This window comes from Nipponia nippon, unplaced genomic scaffold, assembly GCF_047370975.1.
Source record: "Nipponia nippon isolate SJK-2023a ecotype South Korea unplaced genomic scaffold, ASM4737097v1 scaffold_1, whole genome shotgun sequence".
Classification (NCBI taxonomy): Eukaryota; Metazoa; Chordata; class Aves; order Pelecaniformes; family Threskiornithidae; genus Nipponia; species Nipponia nippon.
Window position 1 is genome coordinate 126999810 of NW_028262290.1, and position 24473 is coordinate 127024282.

Sequence of the window (24473 nt, forward strand, 5' to 3'; positions counted from 1 at the left end):
TACGTTCAGTATAACTGGAATTACAGGTGAATTCTGCAAATGGTCCAAGTCCCCTTATTTGTGTTTCTGAACACAAAGTACATATGCAACATGCATTCTAGTCCTCATGGTCTTTTAATTAATAAAATGTAAGACACTAGACTGTGTCTAGGCCTGTGAATGTCCTTAAAGACATTTATTCCTTTTCAGATTTTTTCCATAGAAATAAGACATTTATGTACAAAAGTTTGCAAAGCCTCTACCTCCTCAAAAACCCTTCCCTCTGCCCCTCAAAAACCTACCACACACACAACTCTGAATCATAGAATACCAGGTTGCAAGGGACCTCAAGGATCATCTGGTCCAACCTTTCTAGCATAATATGGACAAGATGGCCCAACACCATGTCCAGCTGAGTCTTAAACGTGTTCAGCCTAGCGGAGTCAACCACTTCCCTGGGGAGATTATTCCAATGATTGACCTCATTGTGAAAAATTTACCTCTTGTGTCCAGCCAGAATCTCCCTGGGAGTAACTTGTACCCGGTACCCCTTGTCCTCACCATGTGACTCCTTGTAAAAAGGGAATCTCCATCTTCTTTGTAGCTCCCCTTTAAGTACTGGTACATTTTGATGAGATCACCTCTAAGCCTCCTTTTCTCAAGGCTGAACAAACCCAGCTCTCTCAGCCTGTCCTCATATGGCAGGCTTCCCAGACCCTTGATCATCTTGGTGGCCCTTCTCTGGACCCCCTCCAGCCTGTCCACATCTTTTTTGTATAGCAGGGACCAGAACTGTACACAGTATTCCAGGTGTGGCCTGGCAAGAGCTCTTCTAGTTAACAATGCACATACTAAACATATTCCTGTTTCCTCCATGCTTTGTTGTCAGTCTTACATGGTTGAACTAGTAAACTCTAAAAGGAAAATCTGAAGATACTTTCTACTAAGTCTGCCATTGACCTAGTCCAACAAACAGAAAAGCACCAAAATGGAAAACAAAACAAAACAACCCAAACAAAAAACTTCCCCCACCCTACCCCATAATTTGGTAACTTGGTTTCTAAGGAAAATCCAGAGGTGATTGCATGAGTTTAATTAGGAACTGGTGAGTCAATGAACTATTTGGTTGCAAGTGCATATATTCTCTCACCCTCCCAGGATATCCCAGAATACAGTCTGCTCCTCTGCATTTGCTCAAGAATCAGAGTTTGCTTTTCTTTTTCTCATTTTCACTCCACATATATCACAAAGGACACTTTCCCCTCACCTCCAGAACATACACTGTGCCTCTTTGAGAGTTGCTGGAATGGAACTGCCACTTGCATTTAACACCTGGTGAAAAGCTAAAGCAATGGCTGTAAAGATTGATATGTCTCTAAAGGTTCAAGGCTCAAATATAACTTATTTGCATGCATAAGAAGGTGGAAAGGAGAGAGTGAGAGTATATATGTGCTCACATGTATCTGCAGGAACAGGGAGTAGAAAGGCAGCTCTATTTTTGTCCCCATGCACTGACCAGGAGGAAAGCAGTTTCTCTTTACTGAGGGCAGAAGAGACGCAGACCCTTCCTACCTGATGGTCAGCCAGGAGTGAGTCATCCTAGAGAAAATGTAACTGAGTCATTGCAGAATAAAGGCTTCCCCAATACGTTCTTCCTTTGGACAGTAGGGAAGTTGGGCTAAAACTGTGCTTCTGTCCCACCTCCTTCATCAACAGAACTGCATGGTGCCCCATGAACGCTGAAACAATTTTATCTGCTTTGAATACTGTACATCTAGGTGTCTGTACATCCCCCTCTCAATATCCTGCCTCCTGACAGGTGTAAGGAGCTTTAAAATGAATAGTTGTGCCCTGAATATTCACTGCTGTAACTTGAGCAATCATGAAGTAGCTGAGACAGTAATTAAGTAGAATAAATCAAAGTGCACATTGTAGAATTTCTTAGAAGAGACCATCCCTGCCCCCAACAGACGTTCTTTACATAAAAGTCTGGAATGCAAAATGTTTGGCACATGGTATTTCACTTCTTGCACACTGCAAAGAACAACCTCTCCCTCCAACAAATTATGCATAATCAAAATAAATCTGTTTTCTTAGAAATTCGTATAGACCTAAGGATTAATAAGAAGCCAGAAAAAGCTAGCCAGTTAAACTGTAAGACTGCAGCTTAGTTTAATCCGTGGTGGGAAATGGTGTAGTTCAGCTTTTAATTCATGTTATCACTATGGTAAAAGAGTCTTTGCCAACAGGCAGGCCAACCTGGCAAGGTGGCCTTCAAACTAGGAACAATAAGGGGAGAAGATGATGACCAACAAACCAGTGAGGAAGCGGTGAGGTGGACTGACAACTCGCTGAACTGCTGGGTTCAGAGGGTTGTGATCCACAGCATGAAGTCCAGCTGGAAGCCACTCATTAGCATTATGACTGGGGGACTGATGCTATGGCAAATACTGTTTAAGTTCTTCATTAATGATCTAGAAAATGGGAAAGAGTGCACTCTTGGCAAGTTGGCAGATGATACAATCTGGGGGCAAGGAGCTGTTACATCAGATGTTGGTGCTACAAGAAAGTTCAGAGGGACCTTGACAGGCTGGAGAAATGAGCCAATGGGAACCTCATTGAGTTCAACGAAGGAAGGTGTAAAGTCCTGTACCTGGGAGGAACAAACCCATGCACTAGGACAGGCTGGGGGCCAACCAGCCGGCAAGCAGATTGTCAGCAAGGACCTGAAGGTCCTGGTAGACACCAAGTTTAATATGAGTCAGTGATGAACCCTTGTGGCAAAGGTGGCCAACAGCATTGTGGTCTGCATTGGGAAGAGCACTGCCAACAGGTTGAGGTAGATGGTCCTTCCCCTCTGCTACACCTGTGAGACACTTCTGCAGTACTGGGCCCAGGTCTGGGCTCCTCAGTACAACAGAAAAATGGACATACTAGAGAGAATCCAGTAAAGGGCCACAAAGATAATTAGGTGCTTGAAGCATCTGACATAGCAGGAGAGGCTGAGACAGCTGGGAGTGTTCAACTTGGAGCAGAGAAGCCTCATGGGGGGGATCTTATCAATGTGTATAAATACATGATGGGGAGAAGTAAAGAAGACAAAGTCAGAATCTTCTCAGTGGTGCCCAGTGAAAGGACAAGAGGCAATAGGCACAAAAATTAAATATGTGAAATTCTGTTTAAATATAAGAAAAACTTTTTTACTCTGTGAGCAGTCAAACACTGGAACAGGCTGCCCAAACAAGTTGTGAAGTCTCCATCCTTCATGATATTCAGCACACATCTGGACATGGTCCTTGGCAACCTGTTCCAGCTGAACCTAATTTGAGTAGGGGGCACTGGAGTAGACAAACTCGAGAGATGCCTTCCCACCTCAAGTATTGTGTGATTCTGTGGTTATTACCTATTGTACACATTTTTACAATGATGCTGGAATAAAGTTGAGAAAATCTGTCCAAAGATAATTGTTTTCAAACAAAAAGCTAAAAATTTTTTCAAAGAAAAAAACAACAAATAGATTAACAATGAAGGCTAACGGAAACTTTTTGGAATGAGTCAAGTTCAAAAGGGGAATTTTAGCAGTGATTATAACAGTAGAACTCTCTATCTATATAACCTATATTATTGCATATTTGCATACAGAATAGACATCTAAAAGTAGTCACAGACTAATTTAATTTCTTATTTTCCTACCTGGATTCTTGTACTCTCACTAACTTCCAGCACGCGCCCAAGGATATTATGGAAAGTACATATGCAGAAATGAAAAAACACTGACCCAGCCATACCATATTGGAGTCCAGATTTGCAGTCTGGTATTTTCAGTTTAATCAGTTTTCCTGCAAAAGGACAATGGAACTCTTAACCAGTTTACCAAATGTAGCTCATCTTAAGTTAGGATGCTAAAATAGATCTCCCATAAAACTGTTTAAGAAACAGTTTCTGAAGGAATCATTGTGTTTATAAAAAAACAACCAATTTGATTAAAGAGCCCAAGTTTAGGAAGAAAAGCTGTTGAGTTACTTCTCACAACAGTAAATGATTATAGGTATTATTAAGCAGATGGAAAGCAGAGTGTGTTTCTACAATAAATTTACAGGTAGGGGAAAGAGATATTGTTGAAAGCAAATTACCGATACTGAAAAGTTAAGGCCTCTAAGAACACTGCGATTAAAAGGGGTGCAGGGGTGGGCGAGGAGGATGGTAAATTAACTTAAAAAAACCCAAACCAAACCAAAGAAGCCATGAGAGTTGCTGACTGTCACAGTACTTCTTAAAGACTGCCAAACTTCTCAGGCATGTGTTTTTGCCTTTTTCTTATATGAAAGTCTTAGAATGAAGTCTGCTCTTCCCATTGGCTGATTGGGTGCATTTCACTGGAAACTTTTATACCGAAGAAGAGCAGAAAAAAGTTCCATTAAATTTGATTTTAGAATGAGACATTCAAAAGAAAAGGTCACAGACGACATCTGACATTTGGGCTGGGTAAAGGGAAATAAGGCAAAAAAGTGGACTTTTGCAAGGCGCATTGGCACAAAGGAGCAACTGAAGTTGCGTGAACAGATGAGATAAAATAGATAAGAAAAGGTCTGCAGAAAATCGAAGAGGGTATCAACTCCTGAGGTCTGCAAAAGTAAAAACACAATCCACAAGAAGAGAGAGGCCATAAAACCAGGAGACAAAGCTCAGAAAGGTGTCATTGTGAAAGTACAAGCAGAACAAGATTTTACAGAAGAAACAGATGGTATCAAAGGTAGGAAAGACATGAGGAAGAATGAGTCTGGAGAAGACTTTTGGAGGTGCAACCAGAGAGAGTGTATTACCATAGAGTCTTGGTGGAATGGCAAGGAGTCCTGGGCAGACTTAGGAGAAAAGGAACGTGAAGGAATTTTGTTAGATTAGCTTTCTAAGGAATTCAGAAATTAAAGGGAGATGGAATGTGACTATTAATGTTCCATAGAAATTATCAAAGTCTGTTCTGGGCAGAACAGAGGAGAGACTAAAACAAAAACATCAATACAACAGCCTTGCATGGGCAGAAGAGTTTCGCACTGAGCATATTTGTATCTAAGTTCTCCTTCCCGTACACAGTCTAACCACAAGAGATACTCCAGAAAGGCAACAGAAAACTGCACATAATGGCAATTATCTTATAGCAAGAGCTGGCTTTCAACTCCAAATTTATAAGTGATCTGATTTTTGAAAGGACAAATGCAGTAGTCTTTGAAAAAGTAAAATGATCTTTTTAGCAATATTAACTGTGAAAATAATATCTGGCAACGTGTATCAATTACTTTGCAATGGATGTTAATCACTGAACATTGAGAAAAGATCTTTAATACCTTTAAACAAAACACAAACTAAATTTTCTGTTAATATGAAGTGCTTCCTACATGTCTGATAGTGATTGTGGTCTAAGTAAAGAAGAATCAATTACTTCTAGAAGTTAAACATTCTGAAATTTCAGATACTGAATCAGTTGCATAGACTGTACAGGGAATTCTTTCCTGACAGTGATGAGATGATGTTCACCACTGGAGGACTAGTGAACCACTCTGCATAGGAAGAATTTGAATGTTACTCAAATGTGGAGCTAACACACCATTAAATTTATTTTTATATAGCTAGGTAGATTTACATAAAAATAAAATGCTGGAATTGTTTGTAAATATTTTTAATAAATAGTTAAATCCCGTTTCTTATCTCACTATATTATATAAAGCAGTGTATTTGACAAAACCCCACACTAAGTGCTACTTTCTGTTGCCATGATGCAAACAAGTATCACCATAGCATAAAATGATTGCCATGGTTTTAAAATGAGTATAAAGGAAAGGAACAATCAAGTTTCAGGATTGTGCTCTGAAGAGAACATCACGTAAGACAGCTAAATGTCAATATTCATAAGCTTATAGCAATTGAATGTGCATTTTCCGGTGTAATATAGCTCTGCATAAGTGTGTTCATCTGTCAATACACAGCAGGAGGAGTATTAATTTTTAAATGTGCGACAGCAAACATGAGTTAAAATCTGCTTAGATTTACATTTGACATGAACCCACGTCAAAAGCTGAAGATCATTTTAATCCATCCAAAAATAAGCATACAACTATAAAATGTTTATCAGATAAACAATAGCTGTCACTTTACAAGTAATCAGTGATATACCTATTTCAAGTCATCACTGGCATACTAAATGTGATTTCTCACTGAGCATATCCTGAAAATTTGCATCTCTCATAAGGTAAATCATTAGCCTTTAGAGCACAGATGTTCTGACAATCTCTCTTCTACATGGCTCCACATATGATATTTTAATAAACTACTTTCCTAAAACTTTCCTAAGGTTTTCTAAGGCTTAAGGAGAAACTAGATAAAATATGTTTTGTGTTTTAACTACTTTACTTTGAGGTGAAGCGATTGGTTGAAACTGGATGTAAGGAAAAGCTGCAAAATGTACTTGTGTACTACTTCAAAGCCTTTCTTCAGTCTTCCAGCTCAGAAATTCTCAAATATGTTCAGTGCAAAAAGCGAAGGATGCAAAAAAACCCCCCTCCATTATTCAGGGCTTGAAAAGTAAGACAAAGGTGAAATTATTTGTCCAAATGTACAGAAAAGGCAGACACTGTTAGAATAAATGTTGATTTAAGAATTTTCAGTAGCACAGGGAAGCATAATATTTTCTGTTTTAAAGTACTAAAATGTTGTAAAAGAATGTTGAATTACACTTCTCTGTAACTGAAATATAACTTTTTTATTGAAAAGCTAATATTTAAAATCAGAAAAAGTTGAATACTAATTGTTCCTAATTGTTCCCCTACTTCAGAAACCCATAAGGAGAAAAGGAGTCCTAAGGCCATATCTACATTGTTTCTGAGATATACAGAGATCAAACGGCTATCACAGGGTGAAAAATTTAAATAAATCCCAGAGGAGTACCAGATTAGAAAATTCAATGGTAATAAAATTTTACAGAATTCATTTACCCTCTACAGATAAACTTTTTCTAGACAGTTCCTTTAACACTGACAAATTGCAAACCTAAAGTCTTAGTTCAGTATACCTTTACAAAATGTAAACCTGGAATAAGTTTATTGCCTTTGATACACAACACAGGTCAATATTGACTGCATGACCTCCATCCCTCCACACTGCTTTTTGTTAGTAGAATTTAGCAAAACTTGACTACACTATACAGTCAAAATTATTTTATGGCAGCTGTGAATCATTAGCATAACACAATCTTTTTCCAAATTAATGAGAAAATCCTTACATTGTTTCATTTCAGAAGCAAATAAACGTGAGAAAGTATTTCTTCTACTATTGGATGTTCCTAAAGACATAATAAATCTTATAATTTCATATATGTAATGAAAATTAGATGACACAAGAATAGCCATGCTTTCCAATAGGCAAAATAATTCCTAAAGATGTATGTTCTGCTTATAGAAAAACATGAAGAAATGCATTCATTCATCTCTCAGCCCTGTTGAAATCAGATTCACGTAAGGAATGTTTGAAAAGGTCTAGCTTTTCCAAAATGTACCTCTGAAAATCCAGAAAGTAAGTAAATTAAATCATGGTACATTAAAAAAAAAAAAAAAAATCTAATTTTGAGGACAAAGTACTCTGTCCCCTGGATTCCGTGTTTACAGAATGTGGAGCAATATGTAAATTAAAAAAAAAAATTACAAATAAGAACTTCAACAGATTATTTCCCCTTCCATGTCATATATTAATTTCTTCTTTGGAAAGCTAGGAGATCTCTATATTGAAAAGTGTACATGAGAGAATTCATGTAGGCGTGACTATCAAAAAACTTATCAATGTTGGTTCTTATCAATGTTCTTGCAATTCACACAAACCTTCCTTTTTGTCTTCTGCAGCAATCTTCACTTTTGTGTCTGTAATATCTTTGAAAGAGGCCAGAAAGAGTACTACATCTCCTTTTTCATTCTTTATAGGAACAATATCCAGTAGGCACCAGAATGAAGACCCTGCAAGGATAAAGAATGAATTTAATACAAACAGCTGTCTTTTAGCATAGAGGGGGGAAAAAAAGTGAACTACGAAAGCTACAACTAACGTGATTCTAAAAAAAAAAAAATCTTATTTAGGAGGTCAGTAGTCAGGGAATCACAGATGTTCAGCTCATGTAAATCTCTTTGCATCATTGCTTGAAGCTCAGTAATACTGCTTTCTCTAGAAGCAAGGCATTAATTTAAATGCAAAATTTATCTATCATTTAAGGATCATTAAAAGAGTTTAATGAATCTGCTTACTCCTCTGAAACCATGCTTTCCTTTGAACTCTCAACTGATGTTGCTTATTTTACTGGAATAGCTCTCACTTTATTGACTTGACATCTGAAGCTTCCATGTTTACTATTGAATCATTCTACCTTAATCATCTGACTTGATACTCATTATAATCTCTTGGCAGAAGACCTGATAGTCAGAGCATCATTCCACTAATTCAAAGATATTTAAACTAATCAGACAACAGACTTAGAATAGAAATAGAATTAACTCCTTGCATCTTACAGATGGTGAGATTTATAATACCACACATCATCTGTAAAATTAATATTAGCTATCTTCCTTACTGTCGATAATGTTCACCTTGCTAAAACTTAAGTTAGACAACGCTGCATTTGGCAATATTTTTAATTCATGTCAACCTTTCTTTGCCCACACCTGCTACATAATTATACTGCTTAAAATAAATTGTTATTGTCACTGATTGTGTCACATGTCTTGTTTGCAAGGTATGTTGTTCAACTCCAATAACATAATTCATAAATTTGCTATTAATGCAGGCCACTCAGAACTGAAGATAATGAATGCCTATGTGCTGGTGATGTGCTGGAAGTATAGAGAAGATCCCAGCGAACACCCAAGATCCCAGTCCCACCCATTCTGGCATAATTGAGCCCAGTGCCAGGCTTTTGTGTTATTCAGTTTTTGGGTATCAACATTAACTACCTCCACCTACCATCAGCCTACTAATTTTATTTATAAGATATGTAAGTACTGCTACAGCATTACTTTTTTAGTTTCAAATTTCTTTTTTGGACACGTCTTTACACTTCCATAATATGTTCTTTCCCAATATACTATTTTTGGCATTCTTTTACAAGCACAAGTCTACTTTCGTTCATAAAAGTAAACAGGAATAGTTCCCTGGACCACTGCTGTCACAACTGACTACTGCCAAATGATCAGCTGAGCTTTGGAGGGATCCTTAGGAGGAGCAAGCAGGTTAGTCACTTCCCACTCTATTCTCTGTCTTCTGAACTCTGCAGTCTTGAAAACGAACTGGACACACTAAGATCACAATTCAGCTTTCTAATTTAAATTTTCAACTGGAAGTTCCCTGACTGCCTGTTGAAGGCTTTAGGCAACCATGGGAGGAGAAACAGCAGCTTTCCTTTTGAAGGGCCACCACAGTTGAAGGTCCAAAAGTATGCTACAAAGAAAAATTCATCTAGTCCTCTCCATCCTGGTCAAACTTTCCAAGAGTCAGACAGGCAGCCTTGAGAGTAACATTACTAGTTCAGTCATCAGGTAATGCTTCCACTTAAGGTATTTAAAGAAGGGACAAGGAGAATTGGGAACAGGAGAAAAGATGACTGGAGAAGGAGAGAAAAATCATGGGAAGAAGCAGACTAGCTTTATTTTTAAATATTCTCAATATTCTCAATTTGAGGCTGAAAACAGAGCAAGCAAAGAAGCCCTTTTAAAAGAAGGTAGAACTGATATCAGAAACAAGATATTTCTACTGTTCCTTTTCCCATTTTAATTTTCTGTCTTTAATTCATTTTTGTACGGATTTGACTCTTTTATCAAAACTTCTGGGAAAAAATGCTCAGTGCTCTTACTGTCAGAAATGTTAGAGAGAGCCATCACCCTATCAATCTGAAGCAATGCATTCAAAGAGAAGAAGCATTAAGCAATTTTACTTTCCTCCTTAAAAATAGAATCACAGATCTCTACAGAATAACATTATAACTCTTAAACCGGCCAAATTATTTCTTGTAAAGTTACATTCTGCCTGGCTACATTCTAACAGTAGTTTCAGTTGGACAAGAAGTCACTCTTAGCTCCTTCTTCTAAACAACACCAATAGCCACAATGTTCTTTTAAACTGAGGTTGTAATCTCCTCCATAAGTAGAAGCGTATCTTACTCTTCTGAATTGCTTCATGCCTTTTCTACACACACACACACACACAAATTAGTCATTAAGGCTGCTCCAGGAATAAAGTTGTAGATATCAGCCATGTTCAAACAAACCTAACTCAGTTATGCTAAGAAGCACACATGGCAATATTATCCGAAATAATGGATTTGTAGGTTTAGGGAAGTTATTGTGACACGGTTCATCATTAGAAATAGAGACAAATCCATTTAATGTTTCACGTTTTAATGCATTTCCTCTTTTGTATAAACAAAGTGCATTTGAATTCTTTGCAGGTCAACACTGGTTACTGAAATTGTTCCACATCCTGTCATCATTTCATGTCATTTGCTGTTTCTCTTCAATCATATTTTCTCTCGTTATCTATCTTTATTCTCCTCCTCATCCTCTGTAAATAAGTCTGAAAATATTTTGACTAAGCAAAGCAAATATAAATAAAAAATGGTATGCACCACTAAAGAAAACACATATCCAATACATGCACAGGCTACTTCTCTCCTGAAGAGTTCCAGGCTAGCGCCCTGCATGGTGGAGCTATTGGTCTTGGCATTACTTATACACTCAGTCTTCAGAAGTCCTAAGTTGAGCTTGTTGGTTTGTTTTTTTTGTTTTTCTGTCTTTACTCTGAAAGGAGCATATGAAGTACTCTTCAGGACTAGAGGAGATGATCCAGTTTAGATCAGGACTAGGTCAATATGTGCTTGCACTCTGTCAAGAACAGAAGTGTGCTATCTTTTGCTATTGAGGAGCATTCTTGGAAATATATACTGATCCAATGCAATCTGTTACATAGCTTTTACTGAAAGCCAGCATCATATAATTCTATAAGCCAAGAGAAGAACTTTCTACTCATCAAAAAAAGTAGTGCCCTCTTTTGTTACAATTCTTTTGAGAGCACTCATCTGTGAGACAGAAATTCCTTCCCTGCTTCAGATGGTGCATACAAAGGTCTTCTGTATTGTCAAGAGTCGTCTATCAAAGAAATTTCTTTTGAAGGTTTATTTATATACAGACGGTATTTATTGCTCCAAGCCACCACTCTTGGAGAAATTATAATCTTTCTCTTGCATTATGAACTGAAGGTTCAAAATATATTTTAATATCCTCAAGGCTTATATAAGCACATGTCTGGAAAGGAGAAAAGAGACCAAATGAAGCATAATCTTATCACAAAGCAATTTGGTTATAGTCCACCTTTTATATATACATAAAAAAGAGAGTGCTTTATGGTCACTCTCTCAATCACCATTTCTACCTTTCCTCACTCCGACAGCTAGAAGTCTGTCCTCAGACCAAAATCAAAACAAAGGTCAACAGACCAAGGAAGTTAAAAGGGAAATTTTATACAAAACCCTGCCATTAGAATGCCAATAGCCTTCAGAGGCAAGCATTTTTTTCACCGGAAAATAAGGCCTGCTTAAACCGAAGAACAGATTCAGACCATTAGCCCTATCGAGGAGCTATGTGTACTCAATGTACAATAATACTCACTCAATCTTTAGTCATGCCCGCCCTAGAAAATGCTCGATGAAATACTCAGAATGGAAATCTTTGGTGGATATTTAAGGTATTGCAGAGGTATCATAATATAGAAATGGGGTAGGATTATTGACAACCAGCTTATTTAATTCTTTAATAAAATAATTAAATTCTGCATCCATCTCCTCAAAATTTTAATTGAGCTTTTCTGCAGTATCTTCTTAGCCACACATATTCCTATGAGTTATTTAGAACCAGTGATACTGACACAAAGCTATGTTCTCCTTTTGCTCTAGACAGCCTGGGAGTAGTTTTGTTCAGGCAGACAAGCTTAAGTCTTCCTTTTTTTTTGCCATGTGTCAATAGTCAGTTGTTATATCCACTTCCAAACCTTCACTTCCTCAAGACTTTGCTTGCCACACCACCTGCCAGCTTGTATTGCCCCTTCCATCACTCAAGGGCAGGAAATAACAAATGAGCAAATTCCTGTGATTCATCTCTACCCCTCTGTGGTGAGAGGAAGAGGGATTAAGATGCAGAGCTCTTTCACAAAGCTCTGCATCTGCACATAACATACAAGACTAACCAAATGAAATATTTCACAGTCTAAGAAACCAAGCACCTGAAGAAAAAATAGGAAGTGTAAATGTTTTGCATATTAGATATACAAGTCTTGTGCAACAAAACAATCACTCTTCAAGTAATAATTATTATGATATATATGTGTAAGAGGGCAGAATTAGACTGCACAAGTCATAAATCTGGCGCATTTCTTTACATTTCAGTACTTGACTTAATAAACTAAATGTTCTTTTAAGCAGATGAAAATGAAGCCTTTAAAAAATATTAAAACACACCACACTATTTCCAGGGATTTCTTGTGTAAAAGACAAAGATAAAAATATTTTCATATAGATAACTGTAATAACTTGTCAATAAGGTTGATGCTAAATCTTGAGCATTACAACACAGTCTAATTTACAGAGTTACTAATTGTTAGCAAAATAAACCTGCTGCTGGATACATGATATTGCCAGAGAAGTTTTAGCCTGATTATTTCCACTTTTTCACTGCAGAAAGTGTGGACTCCAAGACTGACAGATCAGGATGCCAAAGATTTTGCCTGGGGAAACCAAACTGGCTCTTTCATTAGCCTATCCAAAGATTCCCTGTGTCACTGATAACATTTGGTTTTGAATATTCTGTGGCTTTGACAAGGTGTCAACATTTTGTTGAGGAGAGCAAAGTGCAAAGAAGAAAACAATGCTTTAAAAAAATGCAACAGAACTAAAAAGAAAGACAATGGAGCTGGAAGAAAAAGTACAGCTATAATTAGAGTACTTTCTCTCTTGTAAATATCACATCTTTGACAATGATCAATTAACACAGCTAATGCAAGGTTGTACTGGTTTAAGCAAATAAGCACCTAATTCTTCTCCATCATCTCTGCAGAAATCACATGTATGTATTAAAAAAAAACCAAACTATCCATTTTTTTCCTTGAATTCTGCTACTGTAGGTGACAGCCGGTGTGCTACATCCTAGTGACAGCCTTTGGTCTGCATCCTAGTGACAGCCTTTGGTCTATTGCAAGAAAACTAACAAGAACACATATGGGCTATCAGGTAACTGACTTATATCGTCACTGATGGTTGTGCTAACACTCTCATAGGAGTAAGTAAAGAAAGCTCAAGAACTTGTTTACCTAGGTTCTGTATGGCCAACAGATCATGCTTGTATCCTGCAAGTAACTCCCTAAAAGTTTTAACAGTCAATGTGAATCCATTCCAAAATGTCTTAAACCAGAATACAGTGGTATCCCAAGAACTTGGTAGAGGAAAGGTGATAGGTAAAATACCTTAATAACAAAGTAAAAATTGCATTTCAGTATGAATAAGTAGGTAAGTGTTAATCCTGTGAAGCTGATTTAGAAACCTCCCTTAAAAATATCCCTGCATCCCTCTGTATAGGCTATGGAGTACCACATGAAATTATTCAAATCTATCACATCTCATCAGAGAATGTGCAAATCCCCCCTCCATGTGTTTTTTCCACCCCCTTTTCCATACCCCTATGTTCTGCTCCCTCTACTGCCAGTTAACTTAGTGACTCATATATCATGTTGCCCAGCATTTCTAACTTTTTCTGCCATCATTGCCATGATAGAGAAAGGGAGAGAGGGAAAGGATGTTTTAAGAGGAGACACTTTTCAGTACAGCAATCTCCTATCCTTATCTCTCTTGCAAACTGCCAATGTTAAGCAGAGAGAGGCTTAACTCACCACCTCAAAGTCTCCATTTATTACTACGTGGACACAGACTGCCTCTGTTATGGCAGCTCCTAGTTTGAGTGTGTGACTTTTCCAACCTTAGTGTTCTTTACATTTTTTGTATGCAACAACTAGTGCAGTCTGCAGTGCACATTTTATGCAAACTACTTTATGAGCTCCAGCACATCTACATTTCAGCTTTTTTTACTCAGCTTTCCTGTCTCTCCTTTTATAACTCCACTATCTTTCCTACTTAATGAAACTCCATTTCAAAATCCTCTACTTACATTTGAGTTTTCATTGAGCAAAAGCAGAGAAGCTAAGCAGTGTCTGTTAAAGCCATGTGATATTCATTATCCTTATGTGTACTACCTACTTTTTGTCTGCTCTAATTTCCTTTTCCTATCTCCATCCAGATTAGAAAAGAAAACTGCCTTTAAGGAGATAAATACTTCTCTGATGTAATACATTTACCAGGTTACATTTATAACAATTAGCAAAACACACAGGATTATCTAAAAGCTCAATTAAGTCAATGAAATACATTCTGTTTAAATGCAAAAAGCTTCAGGGCAGATTCATAAATATTGTCAGTCTGCAACTTACTTTTCCTCCACCTCCAATGATCATTACTTTGTCATGATCATAATAGTACAAGGTATTCAGCATTTGTCAGCTAACTCCTGGGAAAGTACTAATTGAGACAGTCTATTTAGATACATAAATATCCAATAGTTAAAGTGGAAAAAAAAACAACAAAAAACCAAAACAAAACACTGTTTCTTCAGTATCTTTGTATGGACTGTTTCAGAAATAGTCAGACTCAATCCTTCCTGAGCAGTCTAGTCTTTACTTTCTTCAGTAGTAGTCTGCTTTTTTCATTGCTTTGAGTTGAGCAATCCCAAAATGAGCAAATTTTGCTTTTCCTTGTTTATGGTATTTTTGAAATCTATTGTTAGAACTGTATTTACAAACTACAGTTCTTACTCCTTTTGGATTTTCAGAGCTCCTAATCCAACATGTAGATGTAATCACAGCAGTAAATACGATTTCTCAGTCTACTGAGGGATGTACTTTTGTTCCTTGGAAAAAAAGCAAGAAATTTTCTTAAGCCAGGATGATCTCTCATATACATATATGTATGTATGGGTGCCTATATATTTACATATATACACATATATATGAAAAAACATGTATTTATACACACACTTTTTCATTTCTCTCAGTTTCTCCCTATAAGCTACCTAATCTTTTTGAAATTGTGTCTGATATTTTGACATCAGGAGGAGGTGTAGCCCACGTTCATCTGAACACAACCATGTTTTCAAATGATGTTATTGTGCTTTTAAGCTCATTATTTTATTCTCTTAAAAAGAAGCTTCAAAGATGACACAAAATTTCCTGTGAGCAAAAGCACACCAATACCAAAACAGACCACTACACTTATTAAAAAAAAAAAAAAAAATCCACTTTTTCAGTTTCAAATAATAAGTGTTAACAATATAACCAAAAATATCTTTGTGCAAGATATTTTCATGACCCTGATTCTGGTGTCTCTGGCAGTGGCAACCCTTAGAAACAGAAGGTCTGGAGTCTGCAACATGGGAGGTCTCCCTACACTGAGAGAGGTGCTGGTCACAGCCTCATGCTTATTCATAAAGCTTTCAACAGATGGAGAAAGAGGGGATTCTGCTGATTAGTTGTCCACTTACATTGCCAATCTCCATTTTAGAAACTGATCATTTGTTTTCCATTGCTTTTTCCACAAGGTTAGGTCAGAGATGCTTTTTGCTCAACAAGAATATCAGTGCCTCTATAGTTCCTGTCTATGATTTTAGTTTTATCTGTTAATATTAATCAGAAGTTTTAAGCAAGTTTGAGGATTTTCTGTTGAGCCCGTGATTCAAGAACTTTAACCTGCACTTGACATCCTGCCCACTGGCACCTTTCTGAAAAGAAGGGGCTAAAGCTGGGACCTAAGAATGGGTCGAGTCGTGGATCTGGATTGATATCTCCATCCTGTCAGGCTTATGTTTTTCTTATGTTTTTTGTACAGAAGGGTTTTGAAACACACACTGAGGAATTACGTAACACTGTAGAGAGGATTAATCTTCCCAGTTCACCACTTGAATCCATGCAAGCACATGCTGCAAACAGACTCTCAGCCTGCCCACTGAAAAGAATTATAGTAACCCTGCCAGTTAGAAAGTAGTAGGTTTTAACCTTTTAATTACTTAACTGCTCTATAAAATCAGACTGCTTTTGTAATTCCCTAGCCAAATCAGTGAGAGGGTTCAATAGACAGTGCTAACATGAGCCTCCTGCTGCTCTTCCAAAAAACTACGGAGCTAACGCAAGAACTCATTTCAGTTGTCAGCATGGGAGGTGGAAATTAGTCTGCACCATGATCCAGTACGTGGATTTGGGGATCATGAACAAAATAAGGAAATGTTAGTAACAGGGAGGCAGGTAGTCATCAGGCAAAATGGTACTTTGTTCTTTCTTTAACCAAAGAACAGCCTAACTCATGGTGAAGTACGGGGATACAAGTCAGCTTTTAGCTAAAGCCAGATTTAAAACTCATAAAAAAGGTAGCCAATCAGCAGCCTCAGTGTGGCCATAAAATTGTGAGAAAATTTGAAGAGAAGGCTGACTGGTCTGATGTACTACAAACATCCCACTGCAAAATAAATACCTGCATCTCTTCCTAAAAATGGTGTGTAAAAAGTAGCATAACGAAAGATATCTTAGAAAAATTAAAAAGTGCGTACATCATTACTAACAGCCATTCATATTAAGTGCAGCTGGAAGCCCAGGGTGCCTGTGTGGAAACACTAATCTGTAAGCATCTGTAAGCAATACCCATCACTTTGTAACAATGCAGGAAGCAGCAGGAAACTCTCATACAGATTTATTTACTTGTCAATGTGCTTCTAAGAGAACAAATCTTTTCTCAGTGAATTATGCTTTTAATAAATTGTGTTGCTATTGAAAGAAGCTATTAGCCAATGTCACCATGAGTGCCATCAGAACAAAGTATCAGTGCTGTCAGTTAGTAAGCAGCAGTCTTGTCGAAGTCTCATTAAATTACAGCAAAAGACCTCAGATGTTTTAGATCACATTGCACACAGGGGATTTTACTGTGTTGTGGTTTTTTTTTTCCTTCTAACTGAAGTTCAACCCCTTGTTTTGTTTCCTCGCAGGCTTTGTCTGACTGCTTGACCTGCACTCTGCGGAATTCAAGCCAGGGTGCTCTGGGGGAGCAGAAATCTGCCCCGTCTTCCTCTTCCACTGCAGAAGCTGGGACTGTCTCTAAAACGTCTACACACTTCAAGGCCGCACATTATGTTTCGTCAGAGGCCATGGGTCAATCAAATGAAGTGTTCGGAGAGAAAAGGAGCCAAAAAATTCCCTCTTCTGTGAAACAGAGGAAAATAAGGACATGCCTTCTGTCTACATCCACAACTATACTGCTTTACAAGAAAAAGACTTCCTCAAGATCGGTGAAACTTCCTAATGCCTACTGAACTATATGGAAGGGGGGAAGGAAAAAAAAAAGGAAAAAGAAGGGGGGCAGACGGGGGTAAGAGGATGCTTTTATAAAGATAGAAATTATTGTTTATGGCTCATGTAATTGCAATTAGATATTACCATCAGATTGCTTTTTCCGTGTTGCTTTCTCTTTTTATTCCCCTCCTCCTGTATTTTGTACTATAATTTAGATAATGTGAGCAAACAAACCACAAAAGCTTTTTAGCTTTCTTATTTTTAGGCCACGTTTTTAAGGCAGAGCAGCAGTGGAGCAGCAGTGAGGTCATGTTGCTATGAACTATCCTGCCAAGCAACTTGTCAAGGGACTTCCTCTACATTAGTAACTAGACGTCACTAGAAAATTGATGTCTCTCCATACAGAATTTTTTTTTTTTTCCAATTAGAAAATTCTAATAAATGCTTCTTCTCTAACTGCTAGGCTTAACATTTCCCAAAGACATGGTGGATTTTAGGAGATTGTTAAAGCAGAGCGTCAGTTCAAATTAAAAATGTAACATACAACTCCCATGTTTCAAAATGCTACAGGACATTTTCGGACAACCATTAAATAAACTTCTTGCTGGAAAAAAGGGATACTATTTCTGCAAGGAGCAAAATACTTTTTTTTTTAGAAAGAAAAACTTTAAGAAAACCTAATTTTCTTTCATTTTAAAGGAAATTAATTTTCCTTAAATTTCTTTATAATTCATTAACTCTTCTATAATTTTAAATAACATTAAACTCATCATCTAAAAAAACCTTACTTTGTTTGCATAACGCAAGTCACTCATTAACTGCAAATAATGTAATGGAGCCTTTGTTGTCCTGTAGCCACATTATTCAGCTGTAACCGTGGCAGAGGCTATAGATGATGTCTCATGGCTTGAGGCTTATTTCATTTACCTGTGGCTGTCATTGCTGAGCATGTGAGAACACTGTTACACCTAGACTTCAAACGGCCTTTTGCCTGATGGTATCCAGTCACTCAGTAAGAGGCTCTGTCTTTCACCTTTTCTCCACTCATCTGAAATAATACCTTAGTCCTGACCTTCCAGATAACAATACAGAGTTATTAAAACATATATTCTCCTACACTGACGAGAAGAGCCAAAATAGCTTGATTTGATCATACTGACTCTTAAAATTAAAAAATTAAGAAAATAACTATATCATGCCTTCCTGACCTTACAAGTTACTTACCAAATCTTTAGGGGCCAAAAACTACAAGGCACATGCCTAAGACATACCTCAGAAAGCGTTTAAATCAGTTTACATGTAGAAGGTGACAAAGCATCCCTTGAGACCCTGCGGTCTACCACAGATGAAGCAAACTCTGCTTGCAGCCAAGTCCTAAGGCAACTTATAATGGTGGTCCCAGCAACACCCACTCACTAGTGGGTATATCATAGTGTCCATCTGCTTTTAGATTACTCTAAAAAACAGATCCAGGGAGTGAGTTCTTTTCTCACAACTCACTTGAATTCAAAAAGGTTACTTTGCATTTCCATTATCATAATTGACAACTTAATTTGTTGCAGATGTTTTGAAGAAAGTGTAGAAACAGTAAGAGAAAAAAAATAATTAAAAAAATCAGCTCCCAAGCTATATAATTTTAAAACTTTTTTTGAAACATCTCTGAAGCTGCTGTTGCTGCTGCCACCGTTCTAATACTTCTTTGTGCTAACATGGCAGAAAATATCCTGGATGAGAAGGTACAGACAGTTTATCCTATTCTAAGGATTCGTTAAAATGCCAAAAGGAGAAGACACATAGAGAAAAGTTCCTATCCACTTCTAGTCATTCCAGAAGGATTGTTTGCCAGTTTGGTCAGAGTACAACTGCTGAAGATCATCCTTCTGTTAAGATCCAAACCCAAATGACAAAGACAACAAAATCCTGCATTTCATCCCACAGACAGGTAATCCATTTTACTCATCTCCCTACCCAACTCCTTGCACACCACTCTTGCTGCAGTGTCAGCTCGGAGCAGTCTGGAACTTCCATGAAATTGCACGTGAGTTGCTGGAGTTGCTTTAGTTGTAACAATCATTCCTCTAACTAACAATTACTGAGCAGAAGTGCTATGTGAATTCTTAAATGATGGTTAAGTAGTTGTGAAAGGCCCCATATTCAAGCTTACTAAATTCAGATCAAAACTAGTAACAGCTTTAAGTCCCAGGCTTGAATCACTACTTGTTTAGAACGAACAATCTAATTTAATGATAAAAACTAAATCAGTTTTAAACTGAGTTTAAATCAAATTCAAAGTATCAAAAAACGTGGCAATTAAGAAATCAAACCATATTCAGTTTTGGAAGCTTGAATTTCTTTCCCAAAATTTGAGACACACATAGGGGAAAAAAAAAAAAAAAGAAGATTAATTACAAATTTCTAGGTTCTACATTTAGATCAAATCCAGAAGCAGCAGCCAAGAATAAGTTATTGTGTTTGTACATCCATTTCTCTCACAGTAATTTCTTATCATAATGTTGTACTCATTACTAAGCTTTTAAGAAGTACGCTGAGGAATGTTTCTGTCTATTCTGTGAGCTCACAATTATACCTGAAGCTGAACTTCTACCCCTGAAAGTGTTCATTTGGTCTTGTAGCTAGGCCTACAGAGCAAGGCTATACCTCTGAACAGTGGAATAAAGCCAGATACCTACTTTCACTCTGACACCCTAAAGTCCTAACAGGAGACTGAAATGTAACCCTGTGACAACTAGACATTGCTAGTTACTTGTGTCCCACTGACCTATGTTCCTGGCATTACACTGGGCACTAGCCCAACTGACAATTATTTTCAATATCGGGTAAACCTGAAACACATCCCTACAGTCATTTTGGGGTCATTATTCCCACAGTTCTTATGCCTTAAAAAATATTTTAAAACATTGTTCTGCAACAAAGACATCTTTTTTCTTTTTTTTCTGTCAGTGTTGAATAAGCCTAACTGCTTCAGAAGTTCAATTTTTCTTCTGGAAAGAAAAAAAAAACCCAAAATATTTAGCTAAAATGGATGATTTACCAAATTTGGTGTCTGCACTTTTCAGCTCTGTTGAAAAAACAAGATTTAAGATAAATTTTCCTTTTATTCAAGAAAAGTCTCATGTTATTTTAATACCTATTCATTTCTGTTTCCCAGTGGTACAGAAATACATGAAAATGAAAAATATAATAGGCAGTCTGGGAAATTTATTCATACTCAGAAAATGTCTTGGAATGGCTTCCAGTCAAATTATACACAGGGATGCAAGTAGGATGGATTGTGGGAATTCTTTTATCCTAAGTAATTTCTCTTTACCGGTTTATCTGTGGTTCAGCTACTTCACTGATAAGCAAATTGACCTGCAATCTCTTTCTGCCTGCATTAATCATACCTATTATAGGCTTGAAGCACCCCTTCATAGTGCAAAGGAATCACAATTTATCATTCAGGACTAAGACAGTGAAATGAATATGTTAGCTTTACTTCTTTCATTTACATACATTGATATCTCTTCTCACTGTGCCCACTCATCACTATACAATACTGGAGAAAAGCAGCTCTTATCCTTCCAGATTAAGATCGTTTTTTCCCCTTATTCAGGTATGATTTACAAATTTGAAACTACTTTCTTTGAATAACCTTCCTGAAACATGAGTTCAAGGACCTATGGAAGTCTCTTCCAAATGCTAAAAGCCAACAACAATAAACAACAAACACCACCCCCCCAAACCTCCCCAAAAAGACAAGAGGAGGAAGCATTTAGCAACATCTTCAGAATAACTTCAAAATTTCATACGGTGAAAAACAGCAGTCACGAACACAAGCCAACTAAGCAACACTTCTCTTTTATGTATAAAATAGGGAAAGTGAAGCTGCCTTCTCCTAACACTCTAAATCACTGTCTATCATCTTGTCAATATATAGTTTTATTCTTTGAAAATAACCTTTAAAAGTTTTTAATATAATAGCAGTAATATTTGAGGAGAAAATGTTTCATTAGTAAAGACATAAGTAGGATCTATGAGGAAAACACATGGCCTAAACATATACCTAGAAATTCTAGCCATATAATAAAACAGAAAGTGATACTCAACAGGCACCCATGGATCCATTGAGACCATGGATCATTAAGCACATGTGAAGGCTCCTATAACACTGGGGTGGTTGAATGATGGCGGTATAAATGCTTACAGAATAGGTACACTGAAGGAGCCTTACAGAAATGAAACAAGCTGATGAGTGTGCATCATGGGGTGCTTTCTTCCACAGCTCACTCATCTTGACTACAAAATTGTCCTTATAAATGCCCTACCATAGGAGTGAAAGTTTTGCATATATTATATGCATTAATGTTAAGTGTCATTCTTTGGGACTAACAAAACAGGAAAGAAAAACTTACCGTTCTTCTTATAGAACATGATTTCTCCTTTGAATTCTACCTTTTCCTCCAGTGATTTCTCAATTTGAAGAATCATCTGCTCATTTGTTTCAGCACCAAGTAAAAATTTACAGCTGCAGCTCTTCTGCATGACTTCAGTTCGTGCAAATCCAGCAAGCTCACAGAAGCCATCTGAGCAGTAAACAATAGGGAATCCCTTAGCCACCTGAGCATTTGCAAGAATGAAGTTACTATCTGTAGAAGAACACAAAAGTAAAACATGAATTACAGTCTGAATTTTACATCATTTGACATAATACTTCCTTTAGCTTCACAGGAAGGCACAACTGGACATACATGTAAAAACAAAGTCCCTACTGCCTGCAAACAAGGATGCAACTCCTGTTTTAAGGCCATTACTCTAAAATGAAATCAAGTCTAACAGTCCACAGAGCACCTTCATATGATGGCTCCTCATGGCTAAGTACAGCTTGCCTCATTGCATCCTCAAGCAATAATTTACGATAACTGCGTCTGAGATGGATGTTAGCACATTAAAATGACCACTTGACCAGAGGCTGGTGACAAACATGGAGGCTTTGGAGAAATTTCAAAGGTGCTGTGTCATGCTGCCACTCAGATACTCTGCAGTCTGAACAGACACAGCTATACCTTAAAAAAAGCTAAGCTCTCTATGCTCTCAGTAATCTGAAGTTGACCTTTATCAACACTCAAACCAATTTCTTTTATATAATTTTGCAATCTTTAAAAGTAGAGTTGAGGGACATTCTGGGGCTACATAGAATTGTTTGTCCTTTGTTTTCTCTCTCTCTCTTTTTTTTTTTTTTTGTGTGTGTGTGAGGGAAAAAGATTTAATCCAAAAGCACTGTCAGCTGTCTTCCAGAGCCCCACCATACTTCTCCCATGTGAAACAGGCACATCAAAGATTCACCATCCTGTTACACCTTAGTGCACTTTATAATTTTTCAGTGTGTCTAAGATGCAACTATCACGTATGATAAATTCAAGAACAGTATATTGACATGGACATCAATCAACAAAAAACAATGTTCTAATTTGAGTTCAAATCTTTGGCAAATCTTTCACTTCTCTTTTCATTCTTTCTCATTTCCATCCCTTGCTGAAGTGCCTTTGAAGATTTTGTGCCTTAGACCCTCAAACTCAGCTTACGTCAACAGCTCTAGCACTTTACGGTCTTTTTAAATTAGCATGGAGACCCTTTCCAGATAATATATGAATTTCTTATACAGTTTGTTGCCTGCATTTCCTTATTTTGAAGTGAAAAAAAAAAAAAAAACAAAAAACTTTTATGGGAGGAATCTGTCTACATTTCACATCGAGGGAGGAAAGACTATTTTTTGCCTGTTGCTTATTATGGAATGTTTACTTTACAGCTTGCTGGCGGGAGCTTAGGAGCAGTCTAGTCCCAAGACAGATACTTCTAATTTTTCAGAATTATGCACATGTGGATTCCCGTGTATGTATTAAGGGAAAATACTATTAACTAACCCAGAATCCCTTGATAAATATTCATAAATTTAAAGAGAAAAATGAACTATTTTAATGGAAAGCTCAGGTTGATATGCCTAATCCCCATACAGGGATATATTATTCATGAATGGGGAAGGGAGGGACAGAATTCATAAACTAAAATAGAGGAAAAATAGGTCTGTTTCAGCCTTAGCTGTCATGAGAGTTCTACATCCATGAAATCCTAACAGCTTCAGCTACGTTACTCTTTATTTACCCAAGGGATAAAATACTATGGCTGATACTGCTAAGATTTCAGTATTTTAAAGATAATGCTGAAGTTTATTAAATGATCAGTTGGATCTTAAGACTTTGCTTCAGTTACTCACCTTTTGTTTAAATCTAATTAAAGTCTTCCAATAAATGACTGTTATATTAAAACAGACTTTTCTCATTTACCAAATAATGTAATTTAAAAATGCATTCTGATTCAGTGCAGTACTTGACTTAGCCTGTCATTTTTGTTTGCCTAACTAGGGAATAAGTATCATTACCATTCATGCACTGACATGCTGCTCCCCCCATCAACACAAAACTAAATCCCCACACTGCCAAGAGAATTAAAGTCATATGCTTGGACTGCAGTTTAATGACGGCATTACAGTGTAGGACCTGCAGACTATACGTCCCAAATGCATCTGTAGCTTTCAAATTAATTTACTCCTGGGTTTCTTATTGTTTAAGATATAATTATATGATGCAAAGACTTTCTTTTTTTAAATGCTAATTGCTGTGAATTGCATGAGGCAGAATATGGAGTACCGAAAGGACAGAAAGGGTAGGAAGGAGTGCAGGAGTATTTGAATGTCATTATGAACAGGAATACACTGGAGCTTACCAACCATATCATGATTTTATGAAAAATTTAAGATGGCCAAACTCTGCTGTCATTTACATCAAAATAAACCCAGAATACTTTCACTTACTTTAACGTTCATAGCAGAAAAGAGTTTACTTCAAAAAGCCCAATCCAGTGCCAGCTAGAATAAGAGGCAATCTTTGTTAACATCAGCAGATGTCTGATAAGGCTTGTAAGCCTAATTTTGCTGAACTTTTTGAGTACAACAGTAAAGCATCAGCTTCAGGAAAATACAATCA

The 24473-nt window shown here is 37.1% G+C and overlaps 1 protein-coding gene across 1 annotated transcript in view; it reads right to left on the reverse strand.

The window, feature by feature from the left end:
• Positions 1 to 24473, reverse strand: part of KCNH8 (potassium voltage-gated channel subfamily H member 8) — a 194221-nt gene that overhangs the window by 108006 nt on the left and 61742 nt on the right. Inside the window, exons 2-3 of the mRNA XM_009466460.2 lie at positions 21846 to 22079; positions 7845 to 7976 (exon numbers count right to left, since the gene is read on the reverse strand). Coding sequence (XP_009464735.1) covers positions 7845 to 7976; positions 21846 to 22079 — 366 coding nt within the window. The remainder of the gene's footprint in view (positions 1 to 7844; positions 7977 to 21845; positions 22080 to 24473) is intronic.